The sequence below is a fragment of the Colletotrichum destructivum genome, chromosome 3 (assembly GCF_034447905.1).
Source record: "Colletotrichum destructivum chromosome 3, complete sequence".
Classification (NCBI taxonomy): domain Eukaryota; kingdom Fungi; phylum Ascomycota; class Sordariomycetes; order Glomerellales; family Glomerellaceae; genus Colletotrichum; species Colletotrichum destructivum.
Genome location: NC_085898.1, coordinates 3287162 through 3298169, shown reverse-complemented (window position 1 = coordinate 3298169; position 11008 = coordinate 3287162). Strand labels below are relative to the sequence as shown.

The window sequence follows — 11008 nt, the reverse complement described above, 5'->3', positions numbered from 1 at the left end:
CCACAGACTCAGAGGTCGGTAAATCGGATCCTCAGCATTGAGACAGGCCGCCCGTCAGCATCGCAAGGCCTAAATGAGACCCTGCTTATGAGGCCCGCGCAGTTTGTGTCGAGCACCGACATCGCTGTCAACGGCTGCCGGCGGGGCGTCCACGTTCCTGATATGTCGGTTTGCGGCCATACTTAGATAGTGGACAACGTCTGCCGGTACCTGCGTGAAATGAATGCAAGGGTGCCTATGGGTGCGGATGCGTCAGTGCAAGTACGGAGCAAGGTTGGGTTGGCGTTGTTATTCGAAACGGCCTGGTACGAAACTGAAGGTAGTCTTCTAACTGCTCCGGATAGGAGCCTGAAATAGTTGACCATGAAGCTTGGGCCTAACCAATGCCCTGTCGATGACCCTCTGCTCGCTCCGAGCATCCCATTCATTCCAATAATTATCTTCGGACGCTGAAAGATGGAGCAGCCGATGCGTACTGGCCGGGCCTGACGCACCGCCGTTCGTCTTGCGGGAAGACCACGCGCCATAACCGCGGGGCTGTAAGTGGGAGAGAAAACTTAACTTGTCGTCATCAATCATTCGACTTCAAACTGTCCAAAACAACAATTCTTGGTCGACAAGCGGGCTATGGCTTGGCTTGGCCCCTCCACTTCTTCTTCCATTGCCCCTCGTCCGTGATACTGAAAGCAGACAAGGGGGCAGGGTATCTTACGCAGGGGATAATGGACAGCTCCTATCTTTTTTGGGAAGTGCTTGCGAGATCGCGGCCATTTTTCCTAATCCGAACCGACAGCCGAAAGATGTTGCAGGGCTGGCGAGCCAGTCTGCCCCCCGAGGCTCTCGTCTCTTTTGTTTGCTTTTCTCCCCCGAGTCCCTGCCATGCCTCCCGTCAACGGGAGTGGAAAAGGCTAAAATGGCGTCCGTGTGGGTTGAGTATCCGCACAGGGGCCACGCTATGCTTTGCTAGGCATAGCTCAACGTCTGACTTCAGTTGACAGGTGTGAAGACATCGTTACCTGGTTCACCAGTTGAGATCTGCCGCCAGGGTCCCCGAGCAAGCAAAAGCAGTCGCCCCTTGTTCGTCTCATCCCTTCAACGATGATGTCTCACCTGCATTCGGCCTCCTAACTGCTGACTTGGTAAGAGATCGCAAGTGCGACCCTCGTCGAGTCGGAGCAGGTACAAGTTCTTCAACATGACAACTTCAGAGCCATCGGGAATCCGACTCTTGCGCCTTTGGCCACTGAACAAAACGGGCACTTGCTTTCCTCTTTAGTGTAACGAAGGGGGGGGGGGGACTCGCTCTAGAACTTCAGGGGGGCCTCTTGCTCTACTTCCGTGATGTATACTACACCAAGGCAGGACGCCGAGGTCGCAGTGCTTTCCGCTGCAATATACTTCGCAGAGTGTTGGCGGCCCACAGCGGAACAGGATCATTGGCAGCTTTGCGGAGCCCAATTCCCGTAGCGGCTTGCATGGGGCATGTGGCGTGAGAGTAGATGCTGGATGCGTGTGTATTGACAAGCAGAATCATGTTGGGGGTTCGAAAACGCGAGGGCGGTTTGAGGTCGATATTGCTATGCTGCGAAGTGTTGCTGGCATCGGTAGCCGACAATTAAACGGCGATAAGATGAAATTGTGACGAGTGTCGGCGAGTCGGCGAGTCCAGCGATCCTGTCATTTCTCACATCCATGGCTGCCGGCTGACGTACTCACAATCCTTGCACCATTAGTAGGTAGTGTAGTTGAGAAGCCGGTTTTCGTGTTGACATTCGTTAGGCCGGGGCTGCCTGATGTCGAGGTTCGAAGGCGGTGATGAAAGGGTCGCTCGTCGTGTTGCACTGCTTCAGTGAGAAGTGATGCGACCCTAGAATGCAGTTGGTCTTGGAGCGTGTGTTACCCTTCCCTACTTGGTTGCCCTGCGGAACATCTCCTGGCAGACCGGCAGGGTCTGTAAGTTACCTTGGACAAGTAGACGCGGGTCGGTATAGTGTTGCCTGTTGTGCGAGGTTGCAGGCAGCATTCCCGCCCATGTAGATTGATTGAGTCTGCTGCGAAGGAAACGAGACGAGGAGAACACTGTCCGCCATGGAATTGGAGCTTCTTTTCTGCTGACTACCTACCAATTCGTACCTGTGGACCAAGGCCTCAGTGGATAGTGCGCCTTCTGATACCCACTTTTCCTGGAGATCCGGTTAGCTAGTGCTAATCTACCTACCCCTAGGAACTATCTAGCGCACCTATACAGGTCGGTAGGCACATGTGGATGGTGGTATACTGGGTACTTACGTTGCGATCACCTGACATGGATCCCTGGTTAGGACCAAGCAGACGAAGAGACACCACACAGACAACCTCTTGTGTGTGACTGTTCCTTTTCGCTCTCTCTGAACTTGAGGACAAGGTTTAGTCCTTTCAGAATCCAGAACAACCATCATAAAGCTGCCCAGTGTGTAATCACCGGCCGACCAGCTCCAGCTCGTGGGTTGAAGCCCCACTCTTTCGTGCGGATGCCGACGTTCAATATCTCAAGACCTGGCGAGGGCTGATGATGCCGTGGAGTGTTGATATTGTTATCTTCGTCACCTTGCATCACCCGGGGGCGTCTACTCTTTAGGTATAACACTGGGTAGGCAAGTACGGGAGACAATTACCTACAGAGTCATTCGTTCCTTGAAGGATACAGTACTCTGTAAAGTACGGATAGTATAACGGGAGATGGCAGCCCCGTTGGATGCTGTCATACCGTTGCAGGCGTCGCCGGCCCCATTTGCCGTTTGGTCCCCTGATTCGGGCGCTGGACGGACCTGGCGCAGGGCCTTAAGGAGTGGACGCCAAAGGGGCCCGGGCGCGCCGCCACCACCAAAAGAAGGAACTTCTGGGTTCCCACTTTTCCGCTAAACCCCGATCGACGGGGAACACAAACACGAAGAGAGAGAGAGGATGAAAAAATGCAACTACTCATCTGGTCTAGTCTGCGACTCAACTACTACCGTTCTTTGCTCAACCTCATGTTCAATTCTGCATATTAGAAAGCCATCTTCCTCTCGTTACCCGCTTTACATCCACCCAATCACTGACTGCTGCCTCCACTCTCCTTACCTACATACCTACCTGTACCAACAACCGCTTACACCTTCTCGGCCCTCGTCCACCAGCTGCATCAACGCCACCCCTCCCTCCTTGTCTCGCATATACCCAGCCCACCACCGCGCACTGCTCGGGAGTTCCCCCATAGGGTCTAGCCTCTGCTGTCGAATCTTAGCCAGTGGACAAAAGAGGACAGTCTCACGGCAGAAAAGAGAAGACTTGGCCCAGCCTTCGGACCGAGGTCGCACTTGTCGTGTCTCCGACTTCCGACCTCAATCTCAACCTTTCGATCCAGCCATGGCCCCCACTTCTGTCCCGACTCCTTATGACTTTCCAAGACTAAGAGTTTCGGTCCATCTTGAAGTACGTGTGTCAAGCCACGCCGTTCCATAGCGGGCTGGGGTTCTTCCTCAGCTTGTCATCCGATTTTGCTCATAAGTATCTATCTGGATGAACGTTGGTGGGAAGTGCACAACTGCATAAAATCAACACCAACTACACGCAATACGCTCCTTTGTGCACCAAATTGGTCTGGCTTCCGCTGACGTTGGCTTCAGGATGACACCAGATACCTGGCTCAAGATGACCCTGTGCCCGGTAAGTTCTGGGAACAGCCTTCCCATGATTTGTTTAGGCCGAATCTCACAAGTCTTCTGCGCAGAGTTCTTCGACGTCAAATTTTGTCCGTACCAACCTTTGGATGCGAGCCCCATTTTCGCTGCCGTCAGCAAGAAGCATGTAAGTGTTTACTACGCGCTGCGTGTTTCCGTTGCTCGGCTGGACCAGACCTGACCTAGTTCTCTTGTTTCCAGATAGTCGTTTGTCGCCTGACAGCAACCGCCGATGACTCCAATCCTTGTGAGATCATCAGCATAATTCGGGATGACGATGTGCGTTGTCACCAGTAGTTCGGCCGCCCTCAAGGCCCTTGACGACTGACTCGACTACAGGCCGAGGCTAGAAACTACTATTGCACTTGGACCCGAGATGCCGAGACAGGAAAGCCACTGCTGTGCTACGGCGGTGAGGATGCCAAAATCAAGATTTACGACATCGTTGAGAGCAAGCTCGTCAACGTAAGTTGGAACCATCACGCACCAGCCTCCGCGGGATCTTTTGCTTACATCTCACTTAGTGTCTAGTTGGCCACGGAGGAGTGAGCACTATCCCGACTCTTGTTAAGGGGAGGGAGCTGCGCTAATGGCACGGCAGGATGTTTGCGATGTGGTCACGTCGCCCATTGACCCCCTGATTATCGCCTCTTGTTCCGACGACACTACGGTCCGGATATGGAGCCTGGATCCAAAGCATGAAAAGCAGCCATGTCTGTGTATCCTTGGAGGCGAGGGCCACTACTGGAACTTGCTCACACTGGTCTGTCCAAAACCACCGTCTAGAAGAGCTGTTCATGAACCTGATTCTGACGTGAGCACAAGGCCTGGCATGACACAGGTCGTTATATCCTCTCTGCTGGTCACGATCAAATAATCAACCTGGTGAGATTTGCCTCTTGACGTTCTGCTGTCTTTCTAAGGCTAACGAATCGTAAAGTGGACGGTGCCAGACCTCCCAACTGAGCCGAGTGACCGTCCAGTCGAGGTTCACTACCCTCACTTCTCTACATCAGAGGTTCACAGCAGTCTCGTAGACTGGTAGGTGCTCCGCACTAGGAATACGACAGAAATAACCAGCTCACGTTCTGCAGTGTTTCTTTCTTCGGTGACTACATCCTCTCCCGAGCATGCCACGACGATGTCATCGTCCTGTGGAAGATCGAAGGCTTCTCGTCCCAGGATCCGCCCCTGCCACAATCCATGGCCCCGACCACAATCAATCCAGCCAACCTTACTCGATCTGCCTTTAACTTGAGCGTCTCGGCGGAATGCCCAGTTCCCTACACTCGTCTAATTGAGTTCCAAACCCCTGGCTGCGGCCCGCAGTTCTTCATGCGGTTTAAGTTGCACTTCGTCCCTGACCAACATCCCATCCTGGCTTTCTGTAACGCCAGCGGCAAAATCTATTTTTGGGACTTTGAGCAGATCACCGGATTCCACGATTATGTCAACGCTCTCAGAAGGCCGAGGAGAGACGGCGAGGAGCCCGTATCGAAACCAACCTGGCTGAACGCAATCACTCACAGAAGCACTGGCAATGCCAAGTCGGGGCTGACTGTCAGGGAGAGGAAGGCGGCTGACAAGGTCCATCGCACGGAACTCGAGCAGGTACCCGAGTTGAAGGGCCGCTTCAACCAAGAGACACTGGATATGTGGAATGGTAAATACGGCGTCAGCAACCCCCAAGTGCCCCTGAAGCCCCACAAGATTGAAAACTGTGGCGCGTCGACGTTTGTGGGTAGACAAGTGGCGTGGAGCCCGGGAGGCCAGTGGTGTGTCGTCGTGGGCAGCTCCAACTTCGCCTTGGTGCTGCAGAGATGGGCGCCGTCCAAGAAGGATGCATGAAAGGAAGAACAGGCTGGAATAGAATTGCGCCTAGAGAGTAAGTGGTGGGGGGGGGGGGCTAGGGATGAAGGCTTGTGCCAACTTCTGGTACCTCAAACTATTCAGAAAAATGCCGACGACCACTTCTAGATAGCCGTGCGGTACTCTCTAATAGGAAGCGATGAGAAGACTGGCAAGATGGGGCCCTCGTCGTGGTCGGCCGGAGCCATCATCTCTTGAACAAACGCATCAGGCCGTCCGCCGTGCTCCGCCATTTTCTGAAAGCTGCTACGCGCGTTGTTTCTCTCGGCATCGCGCCGTAACCTCGCCTCGGCCACCTGGCCCTCCGCCTCGGCGAACGCTGGAATAAGCAAGTCGCCGATGTACAGCGACACCATCCCCCGTAGCCGTAGAAGCTCGTGACTATGTGAAAACGGCCGGTCCTCGAGCAAGTCGTCCATGCGGCCCGCTATCTCACGCAGTGCGTCCAGCGTCCGCAGGCGGATCTGGTCCCTTGCCTGGCACAGCCGGCGATCCCGTGGGTCGGGCTGCCAGCCGGTTGCCTTGTAGTCGGAGTCGTCCACTATCATGCCGTGGATGTCGATGTCGCCGCCGCCGCCGAGTGACGAGGGCTCTTGCCACGAGTCGTCTTCCCACTCCTCGGCCTCGCGATGCAGGCGCTGGAGATGTGCTGCGTGCTGCTTGTGCACCTGGAAGACCTCGTAGCTCAGCAGCGCAGGCCAGAAGTCGACAGCCGAGACGGCGGCGCGGTACTTGAAGTTGTACGGGTAGCGCTGGATGAGGTCTTGGAAGTACTCGCGAACGCGGGGAACGTTTGACGCTGGGTACATTTCCCCTGCACCGGGTGCACCGTCGTGAGCGCTGATGGAACTGCCGCCCTCGCGCATGAGGATTTCGGCGCCTAGGGCCCAGTAGTTGTTCCGTCTGATGTCGACCGGCTTCCCGTGGACGTGGGATCTCACGAGCATTCCAAAGGCGCGCTTGGCATCGGCCACGCGGCCCTGATCAAGGAACCCATAGATGGCGCGGACCAAGGGCCGGAAGGGCGACTTCTCGGAGGCGTACTTGGCCTTGGTCTCCCCATCCCTTTTCCTACGCCGCGGCTTCTCGTTGTCATTGTCGCCGTTACCCAAGCGCATTTCCTCGTCTTCCTCTTCATCGTCAACGTCGCTGCTTGCCACAACCTTGGCGGTCGTGACGGGTCCTCCTCGGCTCCGCGCTTTCGAGTCTTGCCACGCGCGGTGCGGAAACCTGGGCTGTGTCCGCGATGGTGGCTGGTCCGTCTCGGCGAGGCCAGCAAGGCGGAGCTGACGCAAAACGGAGGGTGGATGGCTTAGAGGGTTGATAGAGTCGCTGGGAAGCTGAGAACCAAAGCGGGTGCCTTGGTTATCACTCAAGGACATGGCCGAGGCGGATCTCTTGCGGCTGGGGGCCGATTGGCTCATCATCGCGTGTCGCCGTCGATGGTTCGAAATGATATGGTGTGAGTTTTCCCAGCAGAAACTAAGTTTTGATCATGCAAAGTATGTATATTTGAGATGACTGTATAACGTCTGTCTTCGCTTCGTGTTTTGAGAGGGAACCAACCGGTAGAGTGCGTAGGTCGTTCAAAAGGTGTAAGTTGTGAGAAGCAGTAATGGTAGGTGAGAGAATTCGGTGAAAACAAAGTGGGGCACGGCCTTGGTCTGTTGATCGAGAGGTTATTTGATTGCTTACGAACTGGGTAGCCTACCCGCCTAAACACCTTCGGATCTGCAATCAGCTTAGCCCTGAAGCAATTGAAGGATTCGGCTTTTAGGTGAATCTTTTGAAATAGAAACTGGTATCCCAGCAGGTTTTCATTTTGCTGGAATTACCTTCGTTCAAGGCATACCAAGTTTGGATCTTCAGGATCAGAAACAAAACCGCCCAGCACCGCCTATAGGCACTTCCCAATTTTGCCTAGATAAACACCTAAAAGATGTAGTCAACTATCAAGACAAAAGGGGTATGATTTCCTCCATGACGAGGTAATGTCTCGTACTCTGTGCCCTGCAGCCGAGGTCGCAATACACAGTGGTCAAGTCGGTATCTACAACATCAAACACAAACAGTCACACCAAAAACTGTTGGTGGCTCTCCACCTCTCCGACCATGCAGGATACAGAGCCAAAATCGACTGTCGGGGTCTGTTCACCTGCGCATGTTTAATGGCCAATGCGAAAAAGCAACAGCTCATGTATCTTGGTCATCACAGTCGCCTAATATACATTGTCTAGAGCGCGCCGATACAATTCAGGGAGGTTTCATTTCTTGGTCGCAAGTGACCCAGCTTACGCAGACTTGCGTTCGAAGTAGGTCCACTGGCCCTCGACAGGCTTCTCTTCCAAGTCCTCCCAACTATTCAACAAGGGTCAGCACGTACGGGGCATCAACGACGGAGATAGCGGGTGAGAACATACACCTTTGCCTGCGTCATCACATCTACGAGCTTCAGCTCGCTCTCGGCAACCTCGATAACCTCCTCAATGAGGCCAGCTCCAATCTTGTTCTCAAGTTCAGAAATCCTATTAACACGCAAAGCCAGTCAGTATCCGTGCCGTGCCGTGCTATTGAGCCCCATTCCTCCACTGGTGTATCCATAGACTCACTGGTCCGCCGTCAACTGAGGTTCAGGCTCCCATTGAACCTTGGCGATGTCGTTGAGGTCCTTGCGGTCAGCAAGCAGCTGATGATCCTTGCGCTCCGCCTCGGTACGGGGGCCCTCGAGGGTGCCGCCCTCGTCCTTCTCGCCGTCCCACTCCTCGACACGGACGTCTTGAGCGTCGTGTTGGGTGGCTACGATAAACGTTCGGTTGCCGAGCTTCACTGTCCGGGCGCCGCTGCCGTCGACGCGGCCACTGACGAGGCGGAACTGTTCGGGCTTCTCCTTGACGATCTGCTCAGCTCTCTTCTGCCACTCGGCGTATCCGGCGGGTTCCGTCGCTTCGACAAGACCAAGGCGGTGCTTCGTAAGGGCTTCGACGGATTGGCGGTACAAAGAGGACTCGGGGACCGTCTTGAGTTTCTCGAGGGTGGTGTTGTACAGGTAAAGCAGGGTCGACCGGGGGCTGTTGTGTGTCCAAAGGCCAGTAAGGCCTGTCGGGGTGCCGGGTTCGAGGTAGCGAGCAGGCTTGACGCCCGCGAGCAGGCGAAATGTCTTTCGCATGGTTGCGGTATCAATTGACTCGGATTGGGGTGACGGCGTTTGGACGGAATTGAGCTGTGGAGCGTGAGGTCGAGAGCTGCGCTCGCAATGGAAATGGTCACTTTGATTTCATTGACCAGTAGATTTCCTTACATAAGTCAGCACACTAGCGTCACGTGACACCTGTTTAAGACGCAGGCGAGCGGGTGGAAATAGGCACACGATCAGCATCAGCCCCAACGCCAGCCGTTGCGATCATCGACATTCAACAGTGGACGAACTGTGGCCTATTCCTACATGCAAATGAAAATGGTATTTGTGGTGGCCTTTTAAGGATAGCTCTCGCGGGTGCGCTCCACCGAGTTAGTGAGCGTTGTATCAACATGGGATTCGCTTCACCCTCACTCGATCATATGGGGCGATGCATGCAACCTTGCAGATGTCGTCAAATACTTAAATCACTGAGAGCAACACCTATCATGACCTCCAACACACGACAACAGCTCGATATTTGTAGGTCATGGAAAACATCGTAAATGGACGTAATCGAGGCGCCCCCGTCGCTGGTCTTCAGGCGTCGGATAAGTGAAGTAATCCTGGCAGCCACACAAAAGCTACGTAACACGACGAATGACCGTCCAAGAGAAAAGAGATGGTGTATAACAGAGACGACACCGCCAAATTGGCGGCCACTCAAGCAAAGGAGCTTCCCTCCGACCTTTGGAGTGCTCCAATCGCCTCAGCTCGACGCTTCGAGACGTTGATCCGATCTAGGTATCGTGAAGCTGCCAGCACTGCAAGAGTGATTTTGAAGAAAACGGCACTCATACAGGTTTCTAAGAGGCGTTCTCACGGCTCTTGCGGTAGCTGGCCTGCAGCGACGGCGTCAGCACGGACGGGTTCGTTAAACGTCATAGTTCGAGGCGCGACTAACCTCCTGCTCAACCTGCAGGCCATCCACGACGGGAGCGAGTTCACTCAGGATCTCGTAGGCCCGCTTGTGGTACTCGATCTGGGCAGCAATCAGGTCGGCAAGGTTGCGGAGAGGCTCGGGGGTATCGAGAACCTATCTGGAGGGTTAGCGACGATTTCAAAGTGAAGCAGAAGGTCATATCCACGTACGTTCTTCATAACACCAACAGCCTCCTCGGTCTGCGTGACGAACTCGTCCTCGGCCTTCTCGATTTCCTCCTGAGCCTCGGGGCTCAACTCCTGAGGCTGGGGCTCCTCCGGACGAGGGGAGCCGGGACCGATCTTCCAGGTAGTACCGTGGGCGCGAGCCTTTGCGGCATCGAGCGTCAAGCGTGACTTCTCGACGTTCTGGCGGGCACGAGTCGCGAACTTGAGGTTGGTGTTCAGGGTCGTGTTCCAGCCGGCAAGAAAGCGACTCTGGATTTGAGCGTCCTGGGCCATCCGGGCCTCGCCAACGCGCTCCATAGCCAAGGCATACTTCTCGAGTGCCGTAGCCAAGGGGTCCTCCCCTGCGCCGGTGTGTTGTTGGTGCAGGACCTGGCTGCTTGACAGACTGGCTCTGGCAATGGCATGGTTAAATGTCTTTGGCTGAGGTTTCGCAGTAGGAGGGGCCGTGAGGGCGGCTTGAGCCTCGGCAGGAGAGGCGGCGGAAGAGAGGAGAGTGACCTTCTCGCTAACGGTGCGGCCGAGATCCTGGAAGGTCTCCTTGATGTTGGGAGGGTAGTCATAGGCCTCGTTCGAGTATTGAGAACTTCAGGTGCTGGTGTTAGTGGTCGATCATTGGTTACGAGTTGTTCTATGGACCAGACTCACGTCACAGCCAGCATCTTTTGATGGACCTGCTTGAGAGCGTCGACTCTCTTCTCGAGGTCGATGTAGTCAGGAGGGAGTTGGGTCTGTTAAGGTCAAAATGGTTAACTCGACTCTTCAAGAAATAGATTCCCGATTAGTGGAAGCGGCATCATACCTTGTCCTCAGCTTGGCCAAGCTGTTCCTTGGTGTACTGAAAGGTACGGGAGGCGAAGGGGGTAATGGAGGCCCCGAAGGAGCTGTGGTTGAGGGTTATTCGTCAGCCTGAAAACGCCCCTCGCGACAGCCTAAGCAAAGGGTTCGCGGCAATGCAACATACGTAATGTTCTTTCCGAAGTTTTTGAAATCCATCTTTGCGACAACCCTGAATGGACTTTGGAAGATATAAAAGCAAATGCGACTCGGTCGCGGTAGGCAGTCGGCGCTGGATATGTGCCCGAGAGAGTAGTGGTGGTGGCAGTGGTGGTGGTTTGTAGATGCGGAAGTTTGGCCTCGTGTCGTGCCTGCTACC

At 54.8% G+C, this 11008-nt stretch overlaps 5 protein-coding genes across 5 annotated transcripts; 1 reads left to right on the top strand and 4 right to left on the bottom strand.

Annotated features, from left to right (window-relative positions):
* Positions 1-2434: 2434 nt before the first annotated feature.
* On the bottom strand, positions 2435-2593 carry CDEST_05091 (uncharacterized protein; the record flags this gene model as incomplete). Its single annotated transcript, XM_062921250.1, has 1 exon — positions 2435-2593. One exon carries the CDS (start codon positions 2591-2593, stop codon positions 2435-2437), a length of 159 nt encoding a protein of 52 aa, XP_062777301.1.
* Positions 2594-2871: 278 nt separating this feature from the next.
* On the top strand, positions 2872-7207 carry CDEST_05090 (Putative WD40/YVTN repeat-like-containing domain superfamily). Its single transcript, XM_062921249.1, has 10 exons — positions 2872-3453; positions 3648-3687; positions 3752-3828; positions 3903-3980; positions 4041-4166; positions 4226-4246; positions 4303-4464; positions 4527-4586; positions 4642-4742; positions 4796-7207. Exons 1-10 carry the CDS (start codon positions 2944-2946, stop codon positions 5547-5549), a joined length of 1929 nt encoding a protein of 642 aa, XP_062777300.1. The 5' UTR covers positions 2872-2943; the 3' UTR covers positions 5550-7207.
* On the bottom strand, positions 5674-7227 carry CDEST_05089 (uncharacterized protein). The gene has a single exon (XM_062921248.1). The coding sequence runs from the start codon at positions 6995-6997 to the stop codon at positions 5675-5677; it is 1323 nt and encodes a 440-aa protein (XP_062777299.1). The 5' UTR covers positions 6998-7227; the 3' UTR covers position 5674.
* A 634-nt stretch (positions 7228-7861) lies between these two features.
* CDEST_05088 (Putative NADH dehydrogenase [ubiquinone] 1 alpha subcomplex subunit 5) lies at positions 7862-8736 on the bottom strand (the record flags this gene model as incomplete). The annotated part of the gene is made up of 3 exons (XM_062921247.1): positions 7862-7928; positions 7991-8095; positions 8180-8736. The coding sequence occupies 3 exons, from the start codon at positions 8734-8736 to the stop codon at positions 7862-7864; spliced, it is 729 nt and encodes a 242-aa protein (XP_062777298.1).
* A 427-nt stretch (positions 8737-9163) lies between these two features.
* Positions 9164-11007, bottom strand: CDEST_05087 (Putative BAR domain-containing protein). The gene is made up of 6 exons (XM_062921246.1): positions 10817-11007; positions 10655-10736; positions 10501-10583; positions 9838-10438; positions 9650-9781; positions 9164-9587 (listed from the first exon to the last, which is right to left on the bottom strand). The coding sequence occupies exons 1-6, from the start codon at positions 10846-10848 to the stop codon at positions 9552-9554; spliced, it is 966 nt and encodes a 321-aa protein (XP_062777297.1). The 5' UTR covers positions 10849-11007; the 3' UTR covers positions 9164-9551.
* Between the last annotated feature and the right edge of the window lies 1 nt (position 11008).